Genomic DNA, 26,411 nt, shown 5'->3' on the forward strand with positions numbered 1-26,411 from the left:
TTTATCTCCGTTGGCTCTATGCCTCTATCCAGTCTAGGTAGATGCACACACATGGTAACAAAAACAGTAAGTACAATATTTGATCTCCGTTGGCTCTATCTAGTCTAGGTAGATGGTTGGTTTTTGTTTTCAGCTAGTTTATCTCCGTTGGCTCTATGCCTCTATCCAGTCTAGGTAGATGCACAAACATGGTAACAAAAACAGTAAGTACAATATTTGATCTCCGTTGGCTCTATCTAGTCTAGGTAGAATGCTCTCAAACAATATAACTCATGCAAATAATTTTGTCTGTACGTGCCGTGAAAATATACCTTAAATCTTTCCTTAAATGTATATATAGTATAGATTACCAAAATAAGAGATAACAATGCCCATAAAATAGTTGAAACCTAATTTTGGAAATATTGCATCTTGTGCCGACCCTTTTCCGGATCATTTTCAGTGAATTCCTTTGAGAGTCATGAATTTGTTACCGCAAGCATCATAACGTAATGTACTTTTTATGTCTAGCTGAAATTCATTTGAGTGAGATTAATGCAAGTTGAAAAAAAAAATGAAACAAAGAATTTTATTCCATCTGAAGTTGTGAAATTCCTACGATTCCTACCCATATAAAAAACCACACACACACATGAGTCGGGCCGGCTTGGACTTGTGTTTGGATAAGTGGGCCTTCGGTAACCAATCATTTTCCCCCACGTTTTTTTTAAAAACTTTCACTACCAGACTTGAACTAGTTCAGGCAATAAAAGTCTTGTTTTTTCACTACCAGACTTGAACTAGTTCAGGCAATAAAAGTCTCCTCTTGATGCACAATTGATACGAATAATTCAAATCTGTATTGATCATGCGATGCGACAATCAAATCTAGTGAATCAACACCGTAAATCATTTTTAAAACGACTTGACAAATTTGATATTGTCCTATATGGCTGGCTATATATATGATATCTCGTTTGTGTCTAGTATTGTAAGCGCATGTATCACACGTGACAAATTCGATGGATCTGGATTCAGCAGTGGACGCCCGGAGGCTTGGATGATTGGATCGAATTATTATCATCTGAAATATATATATACCAATTCTGAAAAAAACTCCTTAAAAATTTCCCAATGTAGATGCTCTAGTGATTGGAAAATACTTACTAGCCAATCAAGGACATGCATGTAAGCTCCAGCTAGTGTTTGTTGGTCCAACACTATATATATATATATATATAAACATTTATATTTTATTTTATTTTGTTATCCGTTAATATAATTTAACACATCGTAACTCATGTTAATTTTATTTTTTTATAACAATTTTACAGAAAATATATTCAATTTGTAAATCAACTATAACTCAACTTAACTCGAACTCAGATATATCTTAAAATAATTTTATTAAATTATGACTGACGACATATATGGGTTAACTATGAGTTACATCTAGAACTCAAGTTAAATTAAACCGTACCATAACAAAATACGATAAACTGCAAACAAAGTAGATAATAAAGATAGGGGAGATATATGAATATAAGATGATCATAGATGAGATAGTGGAAGAAGGAGAGGCTGGAAATCATGGCGGAGAGCAGCTTCCCAGATCGCATGGAGACGGAAGAAGTTGCAAGTGTTGCCGCAGTCATGCTCCTCCCAACCCTCAAGCGCATGCACTATGCCTCCTATTCTCCATGCACTCATCACCCTCCTTCCCAGCCAATTCTATAGTAACCAATACCATTCATTCGCTAGATTATGCACACATGACACATCTATCGACTTATAATATAAGAGCAACGTATTAATTCAAAGCTATATACCTCACACGAGTCGATGTTTTGGGCAGACTTGGGAACAAGCATAGCTGGAGTGGAGTGGTAGAAACAGTCCTTGCGGAGTTTGTCAGGTGGGAACTGAGAAAATGGAATGAAAAGGGTCCCTTCTTTTGCTTTCATCTGCTCTTCTTTCCTTAGTCCATCCCCCACCAACCAAACTGTTGAGGAGTAACAGTTATTGCTTGTGGACAATACCAGATTCTTGTCAGCCCCAGATTTGCTGAGTTTTTTTGTATTCTTCCTCGCAGAACACTACCACCTATAAATATATATATATATATATATACACATCAAATTTTTTATTTATTTTTTACTGAGAAGCTGATATGTGGTTTCTACTTTCACATATATATCCAAATACCTTGACGTCTTTTTCAGATAAAGAAAAGACAACGGCTGAAGCAACCTTTGTGAGATTGGCTCTAAAGACAACTTCCGTGGTCCCTTTTGGAATGCTATTAAATACAACCGCAGCTGCCATGCTGGTTCCATCCACTAGCCTTATCTTCAATTTTGGATTGTTTTGCAGATACAGTTCTCCGTACCCGTTTAGCTCCTCCGTCTCATTAATCGTGAGTTAATTAGTTACTTAATTAGCTAATTATCCGATAGTTATTCATATATAGGATAACTGTGAAGTAGTTAATGAACTTACAGTGTTCATCAAGCCAAGACTCATTACTTTCACACCCTTTTCATCCGCTTCTACGATAGCTGCCTCAATTGTTTTGTTTATGGACTCATGGTGGGGCTGTGATTTATACTGCCGCCACATGTTTATGTGGAAAAAATAGTAGTAAATTTTAGATGAGAAATTCTTAAAGGTATACCCAAGAAAATATACATTTTTTTTTTCATTTTAAGGTTGTTTTGTGTAAAGTGTTATTTTCTTGCTACGTATCTTGTGTGTGAAAATTTGGTTTGCATGAAATCCAACTTATAAAGTAAAGGGTGTGTTATACTTTTAGTACGTTTTTAAAACTTATTTGCTAAGCAATGTAGTATATTCACTACAATTTGTAATTGGAAAAGTAGGGTGTGTGAGAGAGAAGGTAATAGAGATTGAAATGAAAGTGGAGTATAGGGCTTGTGTGTTAGATTACTTAATAACCCCGTCGATGGTTTTGCGGAAGAAAAAAGAGAGAATGAAGGAAGAGGAGAGAAAAGAAGATTTTTTTTTTTTACGCTCAGATTTTTTTTTCTTCTTTTTTGTATTTTCCTTCCATCTAAAAACTAAAATATTAGTTAATGAATTTTTTTAAAAACCAAATTCCAGATATAAAAAAACTATATTTTTTTCTCTATTATTTGATATGCATTTTGTTTGATGAATTTTAAATATAATTTCATATATTAAATTATCTGTACACATTATTAAGAATATAAATGTCTGTACACATTATCAAGTGTACAGAGTTATATATTTCATATATTATATTATCCGTACACATTATTAAAGAGTCCAGATGTCCGTACATATTATCATATGTACAGATATAATATGTTTAATTCGTACACTATTTTAAGTATACAGACATCTGTACACTTAATAAGGTGTACAAACATCTGTACACTTAAAAATAATGTACGAATAATATAATATATTGAAAAAAATATTAAACAAAATTTATATCAAATTGTAAAGAAAAAAATATAGATTTTAATGTTGCTAAGAAGTTTTCTAAAAAAATGTATATTAACAATTATTTGAAAAATCAAGAAAAGGGAAGAAAAGAGGAATAATGACATGAAGGTAATTATGTATGTTAGAGGATGGCAAAAAAGAGAATTGAACAGTTGCAAACAGTGGTCAAGGTATTAATTTGCCAATTATAAATAGTAAACGTATTATTTTTCAAATTAAGTTTTAAAAATGTATGTTTTTTCTTATTACCTCTAAAGTAAACCCGTCGTCTGCCGCAAATATAACTGTTGCGGTGTGTGTATGTAAAATGAAAAATGCTTACGTGAAAGCTAAACTTGGGAAGGAGGTGAGAGTGAAGGGTGAGGTTGCGAAGACGGTTTCGCTCAAAGACAAAGGTGCATGAGGAGAGAGCGAAGGTGAGAACGAAGGAGAAGAGAAGGGTGAAGGGCCACATGGAGTAAGTGAGGTACCATGGGGAACGAGACCACAAGGGGCGAGAGGAGAAGGATGGGAAGCCAAGGTGCATTTGGTAGATGGAGTCGAGTGTGGTAAGGTGAGTGAGGTGGATGAAGTCGGGTGATTCCTCTTCTCTCTCCAACGAATTTTGGTATAAGGAATCGCTGCACTTGTCGGTCGTCCCGTAGATGTAGTCGTAGATTGGCATGAACAGAGAGTAGTTGGTCCTGAACTGAGTATGGTGGAGCGAGTGGAACCTTCAACATAATTTGATGCCCATGTTATGTACTTATATATATGAATTCAAATCATATAAAGTATGTATATAGACTGTTGACGTACGAGGGAGTGTAGCAGAGGAACTTGAGGGGAGGGAATAGGTGGAAGAGACGTTTAGGTAAACACTCGAAATTGCAGTGTCCATAGTTGTTCATGAAGTCAATGTATGTGAAGTATGCAATGACGGTACCAATGGAGAGGACCCCACAAAGGGACGCCGTTACTAGGGGTATGGAGAAGAGTAATGTGTAGGCGATGTGCTCGGCGAAAGGGTGCACCACAGCTGGAAAGTTTGATTAAAGATATTATATGGAATGATGTATATACTATATAGAATAGAAGAAATTGATGGGTGAAGGTACATACACGTGATGGGCTCGGTGACGATGGAGGAGTGGTGGTGAGAATGGTAGCGAGAGTAGAGAAAGTGGTGGTGGAGAGCTCTGTGAAACCAGTAGTATAAGAATTCGACGGGACCAGCGTGAAGTAGTGCAATAAGGATGGCTCCGTCTAGTCTCTAGAGGGGCATGCGGGAGCAGCCTGGGAGTTTGCTGTTGAGGAGATACATGTAGAGAGTGTTGAAGATGATTTGGTCGTCCCACGAGCGTTCTCGGTCCACTTGCTCAAACTCAATGGGCTTGTCCACGATCTTCTTCCTTCCCTTGGCCGTCTTCTGACGCGACACGCTGATCCATATCTGACTGTGAACTATTCTCCACAGCATGAGTGCAACTAGCAGCAGACTTGCTAGGTCCTTCTCCTCCTCTTGCGTTGTCACGTACGAATGCATGCTTGCCATCGCTAGCGGGGCCACCAAGAGGTACTTGAAGCTACCAAGGGGACTCCATGGCCATTCCGTAAGAACTCCCGGCCTGGACGCCATCCAAAGGTACTTGAGCTTATAAGTGAAGAAGTTAGTTTGAAGAAGTGCGTTTTCAAGTTAAAGTGTAACAGATATATATAGGGACATCATTGTGTGTTGGCTACTGATGAGGCACTATAAACACATGGTGGTCCGTAACAAAATATTAATATACAATTATCAGAAAAACCAAAGAAGTAGCACATCGTGTGGCCCGGTGGTGGGCTTACTTAAAGTTGATATGTTACAACGCTTACAACGTGTACTAATTGAGGATTTGGACTAGATCAAGATGACAAAACAAATTTCACCATATTTTGCAAAATAACACTTACACAGACAGAGCAAATGTTGAACAGTTATGGTATTATTTTAGGATGACTATTCATCGCTAAATGTTTTAAATTTTTTTGTAAGTTTTGTTGTGGATTGGAAAAAATTAATGGCGATTCTTTTTTTTTTTTTGCTAGTTTGATTTTCCATATACATTTACAAAATTCATCGGAATGCAGGTTCCCTTTACAAAACCTACTTTGTGTTTTAGTCATTAAGATTTTTTTTTTTTTAGTTATCTTATTTTAATATAAACTATTACAACAACAACAAAAAAAGGTATATTATTTATATATATTTTCATGCAACTATGCAAGAGGATATGGAACCGAATGTCAAAAGCAGTAAAGTTAGAGAGTAAATTTGTTTCCTTTTAGTTTTTAGTAAATTCGGGGGCACTTAACAAATGACGCGGATCCTACCAAAATGTGACATTGTATAAAACAAGAGTTTGCCCTAGCTTTTTTCCTCTCTGGCACAACCACCGAGGTTCTCTCCCCCGGCGGCGTCGACTTCGATCGACGTTGATGGGCTTTGGTTTCGTCATCTCCATCCTCTCCTCTGTCTGCTAATGTCGCTCGTATCCTTTTTTATTTTCACTGGAGACCTCCTGAGAATCCAGATCTCAACTCCGGTATCGCATTGTTTTCTTCTTCTCACCATCTCTGCTCCGTCTCCCTCTCTCGGTGAGGTTGCTCGTCTGAGTACCCAGCTGTCTGAGACCATCCATCAACCCCCCGAATGCCCTGGTACCTTTGGAGACTATCTCTCGATCTGGCCTCTTCCACAGTCAACCTCAACATCTCGCCGTTCCTCGGATATATATCCCCTCTCCAAGTGTTTTACTTGGCTGCAGTTGGACGGGAGCTCTGTGTTGACGCTGGAGCCTTTGAAGATCTTGACGAAGAATCCCAAAACCCGGCTTGCTTTGTTCCAACCTCGTTCTCTTTTTGGCCCAGGTCCCAATCTTATCCCGGAACCCTGGTAGATAGTCTACTTTGTCTAGACTATGACTCATCCCTGCACTGGAACCTACTCACACCCGCTTATATTTGCGTCATATCAAGATCAAATTGTTTAGTACTGATGCGTTCTGCTTGGTCAAGATGAGGTTCCCTCGATACCAGACTATTGGTTTCTTATCATTTGATTGAGTACCGTTTGTGTCGAGTTCAGTGTGAATCTAGGTTTGATCTAAACTGCACTCTCTCCCACCCTAGTCAACGATTGGTTTGCTTAGTTGTATCACTAGTTCGAAGACTGCTTATGATCCCTAAGTCACCATTGCTGCTAGAATGGTACAAGAGCCTTTTGAAAACCGTGTTATCGGATCTCCTAGGAATGTTATCTCTGACGGAGACAGTTTGGTGAAGTTAGGCATTATGATCCCACCTCCTCAGAGTTGGGGTTACCGAGCCTTCACCAACCTCCTATTTCCACCTCGCCGGATTGCAAAGATCTCAAAACCGCAAATCATCTACTTTATGAAGCCCCCTCATAGAAACTTGAAGAGCAGTGGCATTATGACCCCTACTCCATGGAGCAGTGGTTACCACAAGCTCTTTAAGCTCTTCTCACTCAACCTTGGACCTGTAACTACTTTAGTAGCGATCGGCCCTCAGAGCTCCATCCTTGCTCGACCTCTCATCAAAGCTCTACCTAGTGTAGCCTCCCTCACTCCAGTGAGACAGTCAACTTTGAACCTTCCATCGCCAATTAGTCTTCGAATCAAGACAATGGCCACCCTTTCCTCCTTTGACCTGCTCAAGGAGATCATATCAACTTGTCTTGATCTCACATGTTCTATTCTGCTTCTTAGCATATGGTTCATAGCTCTCAAACTCTTGCTATCGATTGTTTCTATCTTTATCTGCTTCTTTGTTGTTTTATGCTTTGGGCAAGTTTCTTTTATGTTGTATCCTAAAAACCTTTTGTACCTTGTATGTTATTTTCTATTTTAATGGAATGATAACATATGTTTGGTCAAAAAAAAAAAAAAGTAAATTGGGGAGGGGGGCAACACCCAAACTTGGAGTTGGAGAGATTCGCTTTACGTACACACAAGTCAAGTCACGACCACCAGTACCGAGAAAAGTTGTTGTAAAATTTCCCAAATTAAGAACCGATGTTTTCTTCATTTTAAACCGGTTTCTCTGGATACGATCTGAGTTATTGAGTGTAACAGGCCTACGCAAATGGGCCTCATGTTTGAACTGGATCACCCAACTTTCTATCTTATTTACTTTTATGCCATTTCCATCTCTTCTCTTATCTATTTATTTATATATTTTTTTAAGATGGTAAGTTTCATTAACCCTATTAAGTCTTAACCGCAATACGCCGTTAAGATTTTTCACTTTTGAATTCTATTAATTTGAATTTTTGTTTATATACTCTTTTAGTTAGATTATATTGTTTTATTCTACTACACCTATACCTGCATTTTATTGAATGATAAAAGTGAAAAGAATTACGCAAGTGCTGATACGTTAATTAAATAGCTAAATTCATATAGACTCATGATACAGTGTCCATGATTACTTGATTAGTAAACTATATTTAATTCACGTGTAAAAAAGAAATGAAGAGAACATAATTAGTGATGTTAAATAAGTGAGAGACAAAGAGAATCGAAATTGATGGAACGTTTCGCCGGAGCTACATTTTTCTTAAACCAAAAAAAAAAAAAAAAAAGAACACATATTAATCATGGTTACGTGTAAATATCTTCTTGTAGTCGTTGTCTTGGTTTAGGCTCTTTAGGTTTCCGTGTAATGGTGTGCTTAACTAGACTTAAGGTTTTCTCTAACATTTTGTCCGTGTAGTGTGCTTGGCAAACGTACATATATATACTTAAAGCTTCCACCAAATTTAATGTCATTAACCTGTTGAAAAATCGAACGACGGGAAGTTTCCTTATATATAACAAACAGACTTGAATTTTATGAATATTGGTTTCTAGAAAGGGGTCATATATGTGATATGTGGTAGAGGAGAGGTAGTCATGAGACATGACCATAAAGAAGCATGCAGACCAGCCCATGTGATGTAATTTGAAGATGCCAAACTGGTCATATTCGACATATAAAAAAAGGGGAATTTTGTGGATCTGTGGGGTTTGATAGAGCAGCAGAGCTGACATCTGCGGTGATATATATCTAGTGGCCATGAATTTGACGTAACGAAAAAAAGAGGAGAAGAAAATGTGAGATACTGATTAATCATCCCTATACAGACCATATAGAGATATAGATATACAATTTCTCTCTTATTGTGTGGTTTAGAAGCTCTTTAGTCTTTAATACGATAACGTTTTATGTTAAAATACGAAACTTAGATAAATAGCAAAACGTTTTGACAACCTTAAAGGCAGCTGGTATAACCAAGCTAAATATTTCCTTCTAGTACAAGACTTTATATGGGTGGGACGGGACTCTCCTTCATGGTCGGTCACATAACGAGTATCATACGCTTTTTATTGTCAAAAATACGGAGTTTGTATATTAGTAGGACGTTATTGACCAGCTCTTACATAGACTTCTATATGGATGAGACTTACAAAGAAAAAGAATGAAGGATAGTTTAATGTTTCGTAATTTTTAGTTTTAAAGGAAATAACGCTGATTTTTTTTTTTTTTAAACGCTGATTTTATAGAAACTTGAGTGAGTTACTGGTGATTAATAAGCTTACAAAGAATGGGGGACATCGAACCTGTAAGCTGTAATCTTGCATCCGCCTTTGTTCAATGCCTAATTAATCAGGAATAATCTGAGAATTTATTTACATATTATGTTACTTTTTAATAAATCTGATGACTTCATACTTCAGCATAGTACAAGCACAATTTAAAGGTGCAAAAAGAAACACGAATAACCTTATCTTCAAGCAGAACGAAAGCTCATGAAGCAGTGCATTTAATAATTAATTAGCTATCACCCTAGTGTAATTTTTATTTTCAAAACAAATTTGTAGCAAATATAAATTTGTGACGAAAATATGTAAATAGCTACAATATTTTTTGTAGCTATACAAACCAAAATTTGTAGTGCGTTCATAATTCTTCCATGCATTATGACATTGTTTGGTAGATCTCATATTTTAGATTGACTAAGAATCAGATGTCAATATGTTAATCCATTCATTCCTTGTTGATTTTGGAACTAGACCTTTATGAAACTTAACATAATATTTCAACAAGGAAAAAATTTGTATGGCTTTTTTTTTTAAAACATATTACCTACATACACATATTTTCAACTCATTTGTGGTGGCGCGGTGGTAATGTTTCCAAGGCCAAGAGGGTAGATTCATTATTTAGAGCCTGAGTTTGATTGATTCTTCCATGTGAAAGTATTTTGCCTAAGCCACGTAATTTAGACACCTGAGCTTAAACTCCGAATATTTTACCCCGCCCCACCCGTAACAAATTTTCAGAATGATCCAAGATTTATTAACTCACTTCTATAATAAGTGAGAATCTTAGATAAAATACGGATATCAAATCTTTCTCTAGTTATAAATAAATGAAAGTGAGACGTAATTTTAATTTCCATGGAAAAATCGAATTTGGATCTTTAACTAAACAAACATGCATTATATAGTCATTTTGTTGTCAATAAAGTTATATATTTAAAAATCAAGAGGACAACCGAACAAATCCAACAATGTGGTAAACATGTATAAACTCAAATGATTGCGCAGTAAAAAACAAACCATGCTCGTTCAGATTATAAAAAGACACATCAACACATGCTCGTTCCCTAAGAAAATCTCAAGATAATTAATATCAGTATTCAAAAAAAAAAAGGAGAAATATGTCGTCGTCCACTAAAATCCAGGTACGAGGGAAGCTACTTCCTCCGGCAAGAAACCACCGTATGATACACTCGGTTGTTTACAGAGTTTCCACAAAACGTCACCACCGTGAAAGCAGTGTACTCAGCAGTGAGAGTTGTCCATCGTCGGATTCTGTCCCAACAAAAACCGATAAGAGCCAGTTTTGTTGTGGCAACGTTGACGGTAAATTCGGGAGGTTCGGTGGGAAGTTTGTACCGGAGACATTGATGTCTCGCCTGAAAGATCTCGAAGAAGAATTCAATTTTCTTTTGAGCGACCACAAATTTCAGGTTGGCTTATTTCATATAAACATATTTATAAGATGGGATTGACGTACGGGTAAAAATAAATTGGATGCGGATTTTTTTTTTTTTTTTTTTTTTTTTTTTTTTTTTTTTTTTTACAAATACAACCGACCATATTATCCCAGGAGACCTTTAACAAAAAAAAAAAAATTATCACAGGAGACACGAATTAGTAATTAGTACGGTCCCAAAAAAATGAATATTCCAAAAAACGTACGGACTAACGCATATTCTTCTTTTCTTATAACGAAAAGAACTAAAGCACATATTTTAAATTAAAGATAATGAGAGAGAGAGAGAGAGAGAGAGCTTTTTAAAATTAAAAAAAATGATTATTGATATATATATATATATATATTAATATGTGGAGTTTTTATTTTTAATTACGATTACAATTAGGATGAGCTTACCACAGCGTTAAGAGACTACGTAGGAAGAGAAACGCCTCTCTACTTCGCCGGACGTCTAACCGAACACTACAAGAACATAGCTCGAACAATCGGAGGTGGGCCTGAGATTTACCTGAAAAGGGAAGATCTTAGCCACTGTGGGTCTCACAAAATCAATAACGCTCTTGCTCAGGCCATGATTGCCCGGCGGCTTGGTTGCAGCCGTGTGGTGGCTGCCACAGGAGCCGGACAACATGGAGTCGCCACAGCTGCTGCATGTGCAAAGCTCTCCTTGGACTGTACTGTTTACATGGGAGCTCCTGATATAGAGAAACAATTCTCTAATGTGCTTTCCATGAAACTGCTTGGCGCTCAGGTAACTTGCCAATACTATTTTATACAGTATAACCGAACTTAACCGGGTCCATTTTGCAGCATAAATTTTGTTATCTAGTAAAACAAACACACAGAACATAAAGTTTATTTCACATATGTTTGGTCAACTTTAAAAAGTTACGGATGTAGAAAAAGTAAGGGACCACTCCCATGTATAAGAGATACTTTATTACATAATTAAGATGTACATAATTTAACAACAAAACAGAAAAAAATTCACCAGAAATATTTATACTAACACAAAATTTAATTTGATTTTTACGTTGATGAGTTTTATCTTAGATATATATGTAGAAACAAAAAAAAATCCATGCATGTACAGGTCATAAAAATTGTTTTACATATACTGATCATGAATTCATGATAATAGGTGAAATCAGTAGAGGGAACATTCAAAGATGCAAGTTCAGAGGCGATTCGACATTGGGTCGAGAACCTAGATTCCACATACTTCTTATTGGGCACGGTCGTAGGACCGCACCCATGTCCGATAATGGTACGTGAGTTTCAATCCGTGATTGGGAAAGAGACAAGAAGGCAAGCTAATCAACTATGGGGTGGTAAACCTGATGTATTAGTAGCTTGTGTTGGAAGTGGCTCAAATGCATTGGGTTTGTTCCATGAGTTTGTTGAAGACGAGGATGTGCGGTTAGTCGGTGTCGAGGCCGCAGGGCTCGGTCTGGATTCCGGGAAACATTCGGCTACTTTGGCCGTTGGCCATGTTGGTGTGTACCATGGTTCCATGAGCTATTTATTGCAAGATGATCAAGGACAGATACTCAGACCCCACTCCGTAGGAGTAGGGTAAGTGTGAAAGTTATAATCTCAACAAATTTGGTTTACCTGTTTTTTTTTTTATAAATCATTCAGACAATCTTTGAGTTAATCGTCTCGGTTTGGTGATAAGCGAAGACGTGATATTGACGTAAAAAATCCTCACATTTGGTCGTAGGTTAGAGTATCCAGGAGTTGGACCAGAGATTAGCTTCCTGAAAGAAACCGGAAGAGCTGAGTTCTACACAGCAACAGACCAAGAAGCCATTCAAGGTACCTCCCGCTACCTATATATATTAGTTTACTTTGCTACTAATTAATCAAGAATTATAATTACAAAGATTAACGTTTAATCATATATATTTTCGAATTCAGCGTGCATGCGATTGAGTAGATTGGAGGGAATAATACCGGCACTGGAAACGTCTCATGCGCTCGCGTTCCTTGACAAACTCATTACTACTCTACGTGATGGAGCCAAGGTGATCGTGAATTGTAGTGGCCGTGGCGACAAAGATCTTGACACTCTCATCCAACGAGGCATATCTTTTCCTAATTGTTGACTCAGCAAGATTCCATATTACACTCAACTCTTCCAGAGATCGTATAGCCGTATAGGTGCAACATGATAACCATCACTACTAATACATCAAATCATTATCGAAAATACCATGTACTAGCTAGCTACCTTAAATAACTCAGCCCCCTGATAATTTCTTATCATTAAGATGTGTGGTATAATGAACGAACGATCTGTAACTACAATTTTATATTCAAACGCTTCAAAAGATATACGGACCATTAAATTTTTAGGTGTTAATTTACATCTACATTTAACATTTATAGATACTACTGTTGAGATTTTTCCACACATAATGAAATAATGGCACAATTTTTATTAATCCTTTACAAAAAAAAAAGTTGTTTCTTTAGTTTTCTAAGATCTTTTTGTATTTTATGTATGATTGAAGTCATTATCCAGGACCATGATCTAGAATTTACTTAAGTCTGTTCCAAAACTATATAATTTTGATAGGAATTTATAACGTATAATTTACATTTATTTATTTATATCTTAATATTTTCTTTTTCCCGTTAACAATATACATTTATTTATTTTCAACGGATGTGGTGTTATATATAGACGGAAATATCATCAATCATGACTACGTTTTGAAAGCGAATTTTTCAGCTTTACTCCAGAGTGAGATTGAAGGTAATACTTTCTGGCATTCAGGAATCGACATGCCCCTAAATCGTATTATTAAAAAGGGAGTAAAATATATAATAAGAGAAAGCCTTCATAATCAAAACAGAGCAGATAAATAAAGGGAATATCAACAGTGATGATCCCCATTTGACTTTCCATGCTCTGATTTCAGTTTCTTCAAACGGTCCTGAGATAGGAAGTTGTATATGAGAATTCAATAATTATAATGAAATATTGAAATAATCTAGCAGGGAATATTACTTACAGTATTGGTGAAGCAGAGGATTTACACGAACACGAACTTGTTGAGGTATGTTTGATACCTCTCTGACTTGTCAAGATATGTCAAGGATATCATAACATCTCCTTAAAGGGTTCATCTGCAATCAGAAAAAAAAAAAAAAAAAATCATAAATAGTTAGCACTTTTATCTGTTGGTTCCAAAAGTGAGAAGAAAGATAAACTTACATCGAAGGCAGCTTCCTATCAGCTGAGACATTAAAGGCTAATATAGAGTTGTTTTTCTTATCGGCTTTGACTCTTTTCAGTAATGGTACCTAACATCTAATTAATTTTTTATTATAGAAAAGTAAATTAATAAAGAAAAAAACATGCAAAATATAAGCAAAATATATTTATGCGTTTTTACTTTTTATGATATATAAAAAGAATAATCTGAGTATCAATTATTGTCCTGACTTTTGTCTCTTTGTTGAAAAATTAAAACCATTAGACACCTTATATGAAAGGATTCTTTTTTTACTTTGTGGATAATCAAACCTAACACAATTGTAATTTGCAAGAATCATTGCTTCACATCCGCATTCAAATGTTTGGGTCTTTGGAATGCAAAGAACGAAATACTATAGATCATTCTGAACGCTTGGAAGGAGAGCTTAAATTACATAGTTAATGGTTAGTTTGCGTACAAAATTGAAATATATAATACGTAATCAGAAAGTAATTGATTGGAAACCGATGATATATCAAGATAGGGATTGGCCAGCGAGACCAACAAATTAAGACTAGTATACTCGTAATCTGTAATAAGTTGTGAAAATATATAATTAAGGAAAAGAGAAAAAGAAGCTGCTTTTATCATAAGTCTGCTTGATCTGGCAATTTCGTATAATCTGTCTGGTTAATTCCTGTCCGCTTAATTCTTTCCGTTTTATCTTTAAAAAATGACCTTTTAACCTATCGTTTCCCACATATGGAACTACGTATTGCATGCACTTAAACCTGCATTGTTCTTTAGTCATTTGCAGTGTTGTTGTTTTTGCAGCTAACCATTTTAAATATTCCTGGACCTATTACCTATATACTAGCTAAGTTGATAGATAATTCAAGAAACTATGGAAGAAAATGACCAGTTGCAGTGTCATAAACGTTTGTATCCTTAAAAAAACCATGGTTTTGATAGAGACGCTTTTGTCTCCTGCAATACAGTCTAAGTGAACTCGAGCTATAAAGTCAGACGAATTGAAGCACAACATCTCATATCATTTCTTGGATTCTCCAGTTTTCTCAATCTTTTCTTTATCAAACTTAGTTACTTAAGATAGAGAGAACGAACACTCTTTACAATGGCGGTTGTTTACACAAGTCTTTCATCTTTCTACCTTCTTCTAATATCTTTCTCAAATCTCGTAACAATTTCATTCACTGTGAGAAACGTTGACGAACTCCAAACGGCTTCGGATGGCTTTCCCTTGTTGCTTACTAATGATGACAACAAGAAAATTATAGGTGGCAATACCGAGGTAATTATCTCAAAAACCCTAATATATTTGTGGTTTACTACAAAAAAAGTCCACATTGATAGCAATAGAGACAAGTTATGATGAAATGCTTTGAAATAACAACTTTAATAACGATATATATGGGCTATGATATATTGTTTTTTCCGATGCTATGATATGCATTGTTATGACTCTTATTTTATGCAATTGTATTAAGCTATAATATTTGGTGGAACCTGCTTAATTTGATATATATCCAATCTATAGAAAATAACTATTTTTAAAAGAAATACATCATTTCATAAACCAAACATCAATTTATACATAACACAAGTCTTAAATTCAATACTTAAATTACTATAAGTGTATTTGCTACACTTAGTCAGACCTTTTTCCCATGCTTAGTCACTCCTTGCTTATGTTTCTTCTTTTGTAGTCTCGACTTCTCCAAGGTTTAATAATAATCGTCTCTTCAGAAGCTTAAAGTTGTGTCACCATCTACAGTTATACACCTTGAAGCAAGCTTTGAATCATCCTCGTGATTTTTCCAGGTTGCATTGTCGTGAAGTGTTGTATATCTAGGTTGCATTGACGGTTATGACTTAGCACTTTACGACAATCAGATTTCTCTTCAAGATTTGGCAGTCAAAAATTATGACGCTTTAAACGATAGAATCGGTGGTGTGATAACAAGAATGTATGAGTGTAGTGATGATTTATTAACAATCAAACCAATACCACAATCTATTATCATGAAGTGTAATGTTATTGGAAATCTGTCGAGTATTATGTTGGTGATTCTCGAATTTTTCATAAGAAAAGTTTAAATAAAATGTAATATGAAATTGTAACAAATCAATGATAATATTGTCTTGCCTAGTGTATGCCTCTTTAAATTATGAACATACAGTACATAACAAACGCATAAAAGTCATACAATATACAGTTGACAAAACCGAAACATAGGAAATTAGAATCAATTGGTTTTGCTTAACCAAAATCATTAACTCAAATTTTAATTTCAATCTTTTCTATCAAAACACGGATGCTAAGAGCATTGCCAACGGTGAGGCTGCTATTTTGAGGTTTTTAATTTTTTAAAGATTATATTATGTACTTTTTTTAAATAAGAACTTGTGAAAGAGTAATTAAAATTTTGCTCCTCCAATGGTGAAGCTATTCTTGAGGTTTTTGTTTTTGAAAAAAATTATTTATCAAAAATGAACAAACTTCCCATTACAAAGCTTAATATGAACAAACTTAACAAACTTCCCATTACAAAGCTTCTTCGCCTGAGAAAAAGAAAAAAAACGCAAACTGTGAAGCAATATATAAAGTATCACACCGGCCTGTGCTGTTCAAGGAGGTCAAAACTTTGAGAAGGTGGCTTAACTCCTCATTCTCCTTCTCTATTTTCACAACAGCAATGTAACCACAATACTTAAGCAACGTCCTGCACCCAAAAACATTTGTAGGAATAGTTAAACAACACAGATGGGGCAAACAACAAAAACACTTACATGGGGTAAAAGTACTTTAATCAGCTGAGAGAAGACCTTTGAGAAGGTTCTGTTCCATCAGGCTTCTTTTTACCTAAACCAGAGGCCTGAGGAAACACTGTTCTTTCTCTGCTCTGCTAGCTGTCTTGCAAGGCACAGATGCAATATAGGCAAAATTCGTTGGACCATGGAACCAAGATTGTAGCTGGGTACCATGAGAAAAAAATAAGATCAATCCATAGCAAACATGACGTATAGATACATAGATCATTCATATAAGAGAGGGAAAACAGAACTTACATCATGAAAGGCTCTACCAATTTGTCTAAGCAAATCAGCGATTAGCCGATTAGTATAAATGTAGACAACGTGTGTAAGCAACCAGCAAAGAAACCAATCCAGGCACTTGTCAATACCTCAGTCCGGAGGAGTTTACCACCAACAGCACTACCAGTACTTTTAGTAGCCGTTTGAAAGCTAGCAAAAGCAGGCGGCACAAGAACAGGGTTAAGCAAAAGCACAGCCACAACAACGACTAATATGACTGTTCCAGCGGATAAAGTCTGCAACAAAACGCAGATTTGCATAACAGAGCATTGAACAATCTGAAGGTAAGTACACAAAGAAAAGCCCTTAGACCATAATATATCACAAAGGGTTTAAGCACATTCCTCTCACGTCAGTCTCAACATATAAGTCACAGAACCTAAAAGCATACTAAATAAACTACTTAACAAATCCACTGATCCTAACCTTCTTCTATCAACGAGATGTAATCGGAGAAATCTGATCTGGGAGATACATAAAGCTATTCAAATTCCTCAGCAATGCAGCTATAAAATCCCTAAACTACACTAGTACTCAATCCAATAGCTCCTTTAGATATCTTCTGAAATCAAACCCCAAATTTTGGGTCCCAAAACTAAACCAAAGACACAACGTAATTGCATGAGATTCATAGTCATGGATATGTAATTACCTTGCGCTGCTCAAAACTCCTCACGATCCATTCGATAAATTCTGGATTAGGTTTCGACTCGTCGATTAGCCGTACCACAGTCGATATGATGATGATGAAACATCGAAATAATTTTTTTTTTTTTTATGTATTAAACCTTCTTCCAACAAGACGGTGACACGTTTTAATAAGAGACATCTCTTATTGATCCGAAATTAGAGTTAGCGTCTTATTCTTTTCTTTATTTTTTTGATTTATTTTTCATATCTACTTTTCACATAACAAACCCCGCTAAATCTCCCGGTTGGAGAAGCTCTAAGCTTAGCTTAGCTCATGGACAGGCTCTACGGCCACCCAACAACAAGTCGTAAAATAATAGTAAAGACTCCAATCTCATAGAGCTCACGAATAGACAAAATATAAGGGCGTTTGCGTAATTAAACATGATCAGAAATTTTCCTTTTTGTCGACAAGCTAAGCTAACCTTACTTTCCCTCCTCACCTGCCTTCCCTTTACCCTATAAAAACCTTCTCTTTACATCTCTCTCTGTCTCTTCCATTTTCCCAACAATCAAACGGCTCTTTCTCATCCCATCAAACCCACTTCGAGATCGAGTCCCTTTACTACATTAATACCTCAGATCTTGTAAAATTGTGAATCTCAAATTAAAAACCGATGATTTCTTCGATTAAACCGGTTTCACCTTCCTTAACCGCGATCGCCGGCGTAAGACGATCAATTCCGGCAAAGCTTCAATTTTCTCCCTTACCCATCATCGGAAACTTCCAAAAGCCTAATCCTTTCCCTAAAAAGCCTCTTTTATCTTCTCAGAGTTTGTCTAATTTCACTTTTGTGGCGGCGCATCAGCGGAGGAGTGATGTTTTTAGGGTTGGAGCTTACGAGGCGGATCGGTCTCGTCCGATTAAGATCGGTGTCGAAGTCCCTGAAGAACAATCTGGACAGAAGGTGAAGATTGGGATCTATTTCGCGACTTGGTGGGCTTTGAACGTTGTGTTCAATATCTACAACAAGAAGGTTTTGAATGCTTTTCCTTACCCGTGGCTAACTTCGACGCTTTCTCTCGCTTGTGGGTCTTTGATGATGCTCGTCTCTTGGGTCACTGGACTCGCTGAAGCTCCTAAAACCGATCTCGATTTCTGGAAAACTCTGTTCCCGGTAAAGGATCTAACTTTCATAATTTCATTAGCGGTGCTGCCTGTTAAATTGTCTTGCTTTTGGTGTTTAGAAAGGGCTTAGTATGATTAGTTCTTTGAGTATGGAATTTGGAACCTAAATTTGTGCGGAAACTCTAAGATTCATCATTTTTGTTATAGATTATGTGTGTTAGTAGTACTGATGTAACTGTGTGATGATGGTGGTTTGATTGTTCAGGTGGCTTTGGCGCATACGATTGGACATGTAGCGGCAACAGTGAGTATGTCAAAAGTTGCAGTGTCCTTCACACACATCATCAAAAGCAGTGAACCAGCCTTTAGCGTTCTCGTCTCAAGCCTCTTCTTAAGCGAGGCATTCCCTCTACCTGTTTACCTCTCCCTCTTACCCATTATTGGAGGATGTGCTCTTGCTGCTGTCACTGAGTTAAACTTCAATATGATAGGTAATCAAAAACTGTTGCTTTGGATTTAGATAGCTGGTGCAACACATGTTATGCGAGATGGAAATAATTGGGTGTTTCTTGGTTTTTTCAGGGTTTATGGGAGCTATGATATCGAATTTGGCGTTTGTGTTTCGTAACATATTCTCTAAGAAGGGGATGAAGGGGAAGTCAGTGAGTGGCATGAATTACTACGCTTGCTTATCTATGATGTCTCTTCTCATTGTCACTCCTTTCGCCATTGCTGTAGAAGGTCCCCAAATGTGGGCTGCTGGTTGGCAAAACGCTGTCTCCCAAATTGGACCAAACTTTGTCTGGTAATTTATTTATAATGATTCATTGATCTATTTCTTTGTACAAAACAAAAGAGATAAGCTTTTCTAAGAAGTTGATTTAAAACCTTATAAGGTATTTGATCCTGAATGTTTGAATTTCAGGTGGGTTGTGGCGCAGAGTGTTTTCTACCATCTGTATAATCAAGTCTCCTACATGTCCCTCGACCAGATTTCACCACTGACATTTAGCGTTGGAAACACAATGAAGCGGATATCAGTCATTGTAGCCTCGATCATCATCTTTCAAAACCCGATTAAACCTGTCAATGCCCTCGGTGCTGCCATTGCGATTCTTGGAACTTTCATCTATTCTCAGGTAAAAAAAGAGTGTAAACAGTAGACCGCTTTGATAGTCTGCACAAGGCTTCTTTCTCATTATCTGCTTCCTCTTAGATGAGAACAATAGAGAGAAAAGCAAACACACAAATAATGCCCTTTGGTGAACGTTAAGATGATGCCTTTTTGTTTGGCAATAAGAGCATGCCACAATCTTGATGTTTCTCTGAAAAAGCTTAAATTGCTAATGATCACAGATCAAGTGAGCGTTTTGGTTGATTATTTGTTCGTTTTGAATCTTTGAGCAGGCTAAGCAGTCAGGGAGTTGAAGGAGGAGCGGTTTTCACAGGGGAGTTTGATGCACCAAGATACTGAGAGCAGAGGAAAAAAGATGATTCTTGTGAAGATCTCAAGAGGGTTGGTTATGTGTAATCGGCGGATCTGAGCAAATGGAGTTGGAAGATCAACGCCGTAAAAATCATGGCCTACTGCTATACTTGCATAATATAGTTTTACCTTCTTCCAAAGGATCCAAAAGTTCACCTTAAGTGAATAATCTAATAAAGTTAATACTTAGTACAAACCTACTGATATATTGCAAGATTCCTTTTTCACGTTTTGGAAGTTTTTTTCTTTTTTCTTCTTCTTCTTCTTATATGTGTCATGGTGATTGGTCAAGAAGACTACGTCATTGTGACTATCCTCTTAAGAATTTCGTTTTCCCTAATTAATTCTTGCTCTTACTTTTCAACGTGCCTTCCTAACTTAAGTTTAACCCAAAATGTATGTCGTTGACCTTGATCATCTTTAGGCATGGGAATCTTGGTGCTACACAAAAGGTGTAAGCATCGTAGATGAAGCATTGGGTGATACGTATTCTTCAAAAGCGGTGCGCGTTCACATCGCACTTCTTTGCGTTCAAGATCATCCAAAAGACAGGCCCACAATTTCCCAAATCGTTTATATGTTGAGTTACGATCATTGATCTCCCGGTTCCGAAACAATCAACGTTCACAAATGTTTTAAACTGCAATCAGAGGTTAGTGTCGTCCGACTACGTGTTCTCTATTATTAACGAAGCAACGCAATCAACAATGGAAGGAAGATGAATAGCAACAATATTTGGCAACTAATTAAAATGCTCTTCTTATGTAGTAATAAAAAAAAAGGAGGAATGATAATATTTTCATATGTTGTATTCCCTCATCTAACATGGTTGGGTACTTGGGTGCTTATGAGATTGCCCAAAGTGTGGTACGTGACATGCGGTTACAATCTTATCAGCTCAGAGAGCTTTGATCACCTTCGTGTGATTCCTCTGTTTTTTTTTTTCTTTTGGTTTGCTCTGTTTTCGTTTGGTTTACCACTTTCATAACATTTTTGGTTCATTCTTTCCTTCTTATCAAATGAATACATTTGTTTATAGATTTGGATTAGGTGCATACATGCACTACTAGTCTGTTACTAGTCATTAGTCAATAGTCTGTTACTAGTCATTAGTCAAGCTATATAACAATTGAAATTAAAACAATAAGAGTAGGTGAAATGATTTTATAGGAATGAATGATTGTAAGTTGAGAAACGTATCTAATCCCACGTACATACGAACATTGATTCTGACATACATGTTAAAATATAAGAGCTGTCTAAAAAGAAAAGTATACAGTATGTATGTTCTAGAAAACCTAGCTGTGTCTTAAAAACAATGAATTGTGAAAGTACGTTACACCCGAAATGTAAAGGAAATACAAAAAATAAATAAGGATATTGCCCCAATAAAGACATTTGGCGAACTAACCTCCACCCTTCTCTGTTAGATTGTACAGAGAGTAATTAAGACTCAGAGGCTTATGTCTAACTGTTTGACACGGACCAACCAGTTTGTGTGTTCTACGAATATTGGAATTGCGTGGTTCAGTTATTGATTCTATTATTAGCATAATATTATCCAATATAGGAGAAGTCTAGTTCTGAACATTTGTTGGCATACTAATTACTCATAATTCTTTTCTAATACTGTTTATATTGTTTCTCATTAACTTAACGTAATTTTAATAACAGTAATGATCGATAGTATTATACTAAGGAGATGCAACTAATTAATATTGCATAATATGTTATGAAATTGCATCTTATTTCAATTAATATATCATCCTTCTTTGCAATTAATTCTCTCTTTAACTAGGATAGATAAGTTAAACAGAGAAATGAAGTACCTTTTTTTGTGTGTGTTAGATAAGATTTGAATAGATCAACTAATTTTTTTCTATCCAAAAAGATAAACTTTAAACAAAATAACAAAAAGTATGACTAAAGAGTCTAGCTATAGGACTTGACGCTCACAACAAACTTCTTTACATCCCCTAATTAATGTTGTTCCAAAGAATAATGCGATGACTAATGTGTCACCTATCACCCTATGAACAAATATACCTTAAAGTATGCTATTATAGAAACTATAATTTAATTAAATCAATAATACCGGTTGACACACACAAAAAGAGTCATATCTATAATACTTTCATACTGATAAAGTGATAATTACTAAAAAGGTTAAGATCTAATTGTAAACTTAAACCATATACCAATTATATACTGTAGGCAAAGCAGTAAATGCCCACAGATGACAGGTGGTTGGTGAGACAAATTTACAGCTCGTTTGGTTCATGTGGCACTGGCAGATTCACTTCATCTCTATGTTAGTATACTTTCTCTATATAATAAGAACCCTAAATCTCTCTTCACTTGTCCAAAACATCATCTAACATTCTTCTTCATTTATCTCTCCCACCCTTCTCTCTCCAATAATAGCAAATATGGATCTTACCGACGTTATCATATTCTTGTTCGCTCTCTATTTCATCAACCTATGGTGGCGCCGGTTCTCCTCCGCCGGAAAAAGTCAGTGCAGCCTGAACATCCCGCCGGGACCAAAAGGATGGCCACTAGTCGGGAACTTACTCCAAGTCATATTCCAACGTCGCCACTTCGTCTTCTTAATGCGTGACCTACGTAAAAAGTATGGTCCAATATTCACCATGCAGATGGGACAACGTACAATGATTATCGTCACGGACGAAAAACTCATCCACGAGGCGCTAGTCCAACGCGGCCCTACCTTCGCTTCACGTCCTCCGGACTCGCCTATTCGGCTCATGTTTAGTGTCGGGAAATGCGCTATAAACTCAGCCGAGTACGGATCTTTGTGGAGGACTCTGAGGAGGAACTTTGTGACAGAGTTAGTGACGGCGCCGAGGGTGAAGCAGTGCTCGTGGATACGGACTTGGGCTATGGAGAATCATATGAAAAGGATTAAAACAGAGAATGTTGAGAAAGGTTTCGTGGAGGTTATGAGTCAGTGTAGGCTAACGATATGTAGCATCTTGATCTGTCTTTGCTTCGGTGCCAAGATCAGCGAGGAAAAGATTAAAAACATAGAGAATGTTCTTAAGGACGTTATGCTCATAACATCTCCGACGTTACCGGACTTTTTGCCGGTTTTTACTCCGTTGTTTCGGCGTCAAGTTCGTGAAGCGAGAGAGCTGAGGAAGACACAGCTCGAGTGTCTCGTTCCGTTGATAAGAAACCGTCGTAAGTTCGTTGAAGCTAAGGAGAGTCCTAACGAAGAGATGGTTAGTCCGATCGGTGCGGCTTATGTGGATTCTTTGTTTGGTTTGAACCTGGTCGAGAGAAGCGGTGAGCTTAGAGACGAAGAGATAGTGACTTTGTGTTCGGAGATCGTCTCAGCCGGTACAGACACGAGTGCAACGACGCTTGAGTGGGCGTTATGTCATCTAGTGAGTGACCAAAACATTCAAGAGAAGCTGTACGACGAAGTTGTTGGAGTTGTCGGCAAAAACGGGGTCGTTGAAGAGGATGACGTGGCGAAAATGCCTTATTTGGAAGCTATCGTGAAAGAGACTCTCCGGCGACATCCTCCGGGACATTTTCTTCTCTCTCACGCCGCCGTGAAAGACACGGAGCTAGGAGGATACGATATCCCGGCAGGGGCATATGTGGAATTTTACACTGCTTGGGTTACCGAGAACCCGGAGATTTGGTCGGATCCAGCTAAGTTTCGACCAGATAGGTTTTTAACCGGTGGGGATGGTGTTGATGCTGACTGGACCGGGACACGTGGCGTTACGATGTTGCCTTTTGGAGCGGGTCGCAGGATATGCCCGGCTTGGTCTTTGGGGATCCTACACATCAACTTGATGCTTGCTAGGATGATCCATTCGTTTAAATGGATCCCTGTTCCGGACTCTCCACCCGACATGACTGAGACTTATGCCTTCACGGTCGTGATGAAAAATTCGCTTAAAGCTCAGATCACGTCAAGGACTTAGACGGATATGTTTCGTTTTCTATGCGTAATGTGGGATAATTAATATTTAATTCCTTTTGTACGTCGTCGCATTAGTCTTAGTTAGCTATATTTAATGTTGTCTTCATATTTTTACTTTTTAATGCTGTTTATGGACTGTCTTTATCTATTTTCAAGGAGTGTATAATATACTACATAAATCATATGCAGTTTCGGTTGGTTTATAACTTTATGTGTTTGTAGGTGTAATGGTTCATTAACTACTTGAAATATTAGTGCCGTTGTAATTTAACAAACACTCTATAGTTATATCTATTATAAACGTTATAGATCATAAATAGTCTAGTCAAGTATAGAGAAAAGAGAATTAATAGTTATATTCCGATTTAATTCAAATTCAATAGAGTTTATCTTGTACCACGACGAAATGGGTAAATCTGACGCAGACCTATCAAATATAAATGAAATTGTCAGTAGTAAGGTGGACACTTAAATTCCACCCAAATATGTTGGGGCTACCAAGCTGTACGCTGAACAACATTAACTTCGATGAAAAAATAAAAATAAACCTGTTATAAACTTATAATATATATATAGTTGTGCCCATATTGAACTATATATAGAGATATTTTTTACCGAGAACAAATCAAACTGGCTTTTGGCCACCGACAATTAGAGTAAAATTGAAAGATGAATTCTACTATATGAATTACTCTCTTTAGGTATGGAGTTGTCCATATAAAGAAATTACTTTCTATTCAAATTAGTCATGTATAATGTATACATTTTTTAAGTATAGATGATTATAGTATAATAAACTGATTGTCTTAAACTGCAAAACATTTTTGAAAAAATATATATCGAATGTTTGAAATAAGTAAAGATATGGCCGAGATTCAAACTTTCCAAAGACAAAATATAAATGTGAAAATAATTGAAGTTTGTGTGTTGGCTTCAATAGGACGTACTTACACAAGCATGAATTTTCCAACCTTCCAAACCCTCTCGTTGGCCCAACCGTGCATTAGTTTTATGAGAAAGTTTTTTTCTTTTCTTTTTGTTACGTCTATGCATTCTTCCTTTTGAGAAGACGTTCAAAGTTCAAAACCACAACAAGTGTTGAACTCACTTATTTGCTTTTATATCACGAGGAATTTCTTATTTTATTTATTACATATTATTGCCTAACTGTTTTTATATAAAAGTGAATATTTTAGTTCAATATTATTAGTAGTTTTTTAAAAAGGGGTTTAAATTGTTGATTGATAACATTGTAAAAACGAAATCCCCATTTCAAATTTGTACATATTTAAGTATTTTAACTAAAGGTACTACTAAATTTCCCTAGGTTTAACCAAGCAAGACACATTTGAAATTGGAATACAATTTTCTTTCCTTTTTTAGCAAGAATTAAATTTTGAAAATAGTGGTCGGCCCTGCTGTTTGCTGTTTGAAATGGGTCAATGCGTTTTCTTAGAAAGATGTTTCGTCAAGACAAGACTTTATTATTCATGGTGGACATAACTTATATATTTTGATTTAGACCAAGACTTGTTTTCTAATTAAGTTCTAAACAACCCTCTTTTTTTATAAAATAATAATATTGTTTTTAACAAACAAATCTAAAACTCTAATGGACCCATTTAAGTAATTTAACCGATTTGAAATTTATCTCGATTATAATTTGTTAATGAATTTATTCTTGCTCTCATCTAAAACCCGTGTAAAATTCTTGTTTACGATATTCTGAAATCAAAATTAGACAGCGTAATATGTGGATCTGTGAATTTATTATGTTGGGCCTTAATCATATAAATGGCCCTTAACCATATGTTGTTGACTATACAAAATTAATAAATTACTAGGTAGAGGACGTGCGGGATCATGTTTAACTACAAATTATATTAGTTTTTTTTAATCCATGTTTTTAATCCATGTTTTGTAATCTCAGAAACACCTTAATCTCACAACACCTAAATTAGTTTTGTAATAATGGCATTCTAATCCATGTTTTTGGCTTGAATAGTTTGGCGTAAGAGCATACAATTATGGGCGTTATCGTTGAGTATGGTTCAACAAACTCGTGTTATCAAATTTATCTTCATTTTAATCCACGTTCTTTTTCATCCCAATCTTCTTTCCTTAGAGTAGTGACCTGGGAAAAAAATGGGTCTGGGCAAATACAAAACCAATTTTTTGAAAAAAACTCTCTATTATAGTAATATACTTAATACACGTTCTGGATCATCCCATGTCTTCTTTCCTTAGACGTATTGACGATCATGTTCCTAATACAGAGTCAATTAGAAACATAAAAACTTTAGTCAGTCATTGTGATGGTATATAATG

The 26,411-nt window shown here is 36.3% G+C and overlaps 3 protein-coding genes, 2 long non-coding RNA genes and 1 pseudogene across 9 annotated transcripts; 3 read left to right on the forward strand and 3 right to left on the reverse strand.

The window, feature by feature from the left end:
- Positions 1 to 1,368: 1,368 nt before the first annotated feature.
- Positions 1,369 to 5,086, reverse strand: LOC104739801 (protein CER1-like 1; annotated as a pseudogene). The gene is made up of 7 exons (XR_015579344.1): positions 4,570 to 5,086; positions 4,267 to 4,486; positions 3,791 to 4,181; positions 2,479 to 2,586; positions 2,185 to 2,385; positions 1,809 to 2,082; positions 1,369 to 1,710 (listed from the first exon to the last, which is right to left on the reverse strand). The product of XR_015579344.1 is annotated as a protein CER1-like 1 (transcript).
- Positions 5,087 to 10,009: 4,923 nt separating this feature from the next.
- On the forward strand, positions 10,010 to 12,887 carry LOC104739802 (tryptophan synthase beta chain 1-like). 2 transcript variants are annotated; one of them, XR_015579345.1, is made up of 5 exons: positions 10,010 to 10,525; positions 10,940 to 11,305; positions 11,696 to 12,129; positions 12,283 to 12,372; positions 12,475 to 12,887. XR_015579345.1 is itself a non-coding variant. In XM_010460261.3 (5 exons), the coding sequence occupies exons 1-5, from the start codon at positions 10,214 to 10,216 to the stop codon at positions 12,660 to 12,662; spliced, it is 1,395 nt and encodes a 464-aa protein (XP_010458563.2). In that variant the 5' UTR covers positions 10,010 to 10,213; the 3' UTR covers positions 12,663 to 12,887. The 2 variants fall into 2 exon arrangements, 1 of the variants encoding a protein (XP_010458563.2); XM_010460261.3 differs by having other exon boundaries at positions 12,278 to 12,372.
- A 422-nt stretch (positions 12,888 to 13,309) lies between these two features.
- On the reverse strand, positions 13,310 to 13,786 carry LOC147927837 (uncharacterized). The gene is made up of 2 exons (XR_015579348.1): positions 13,575 to 13,786; positions 13,310 to 13,496 (listed from the first exon to the last, which is right to left on the reverse strand). It is a non-coding gene; the product is annotated as an uncharacterized LOC147927837 (long non-coding RNA).
- A 2,453-nt stretch (positions 13,787 to 16,239) lies between these two features.
- On the reverse strand, positions 16,240 to 17,867 carry LOC104739803 (uncharacterized). 3 transcript variants are annotated; one of them, XR_015579346.1, is made up of 4 exons: positions 17,530 to 17,867; positions 16,851 to 17,113; positions 16,645 to 16,755; positions 16,240 to 16,504 (listed from the first exon to the last, which is right to left on the reverse strand). It is a non-coding gene; the product is annotated as an uncharacterized LOC104739803 (long non-coding RNA). The 3 variants fall into 3 exon arrangements; XR_760063.3 differs by having other exon boundaries at positions 16,608 to 16,755; XR_015579347.1 differs by having other exon boundaries at positions 16,608 to 16,755; positions 16,851 to 17,027; positions 17,530 to 17,661.
- A 141-nt stretch (positions 17,868 to 18,008) lies between these two features.
- LOC104739804 (glucose-6-phosphate/phosphate translocator 2, chloroplastic-like) lies at positions 18,009 to 20,374 on the forward strand. The gene is made up of 5 exons (XM_010460262.3): positions 18,009 to 18,685; positions 18,902 to 19,127; positions 19,219 to 19,441; positions 19,562 to 19,775; positions 20,044 to 20,374. Exons 1-5 carry the CDS (start codon positions 18,185 to 18,187, stop codon positions 20,062 to 20,064), a joined length of 1,185 nt encoding a protein of 394 aa, XP_010458564.2. The 5' UTR covers positions 18,009 to 18,184; the 3' UTR covers positions 20,065 to 20,374.
- A 2,024-nt stretch (positions 20,375 to 22,398) lies between these two features.
- Positions 22,399 to 24,289, forward strand: LOC104739805 (cytochrome P450 77A3-like). The gene has a single exon (XM_010460263.2). The coding sequence runs from the start codon at positions 22,552 to 22,554 to the stop codon at positions 24,082 to 24,084; it is 1,533 nt and encodes a 510-aa protein (XP_010458565.1). The 5' UTR covers positions 22,399 to 22,551; the 3' UTR covers positions 24,085 to 24,289.
- Positions 24,290 to 26,411: the final 2,122 nt, after the last annotated feature.

Source organism: Camelina sativa, chromosome 14 (assembly GCF_030686135.1).
Source record: "Camelina sativa cultivar CO46 ecotype springtype chromosome 14, ASM3068613v1".
Taxonomy (NCBI): domain Eukaryota; kingdom Viridiplantae; phylum Streptophyta; class Magnoliopsida; order Brassicales; family Brassicaceae; genus Camelina; species Camelina sativa.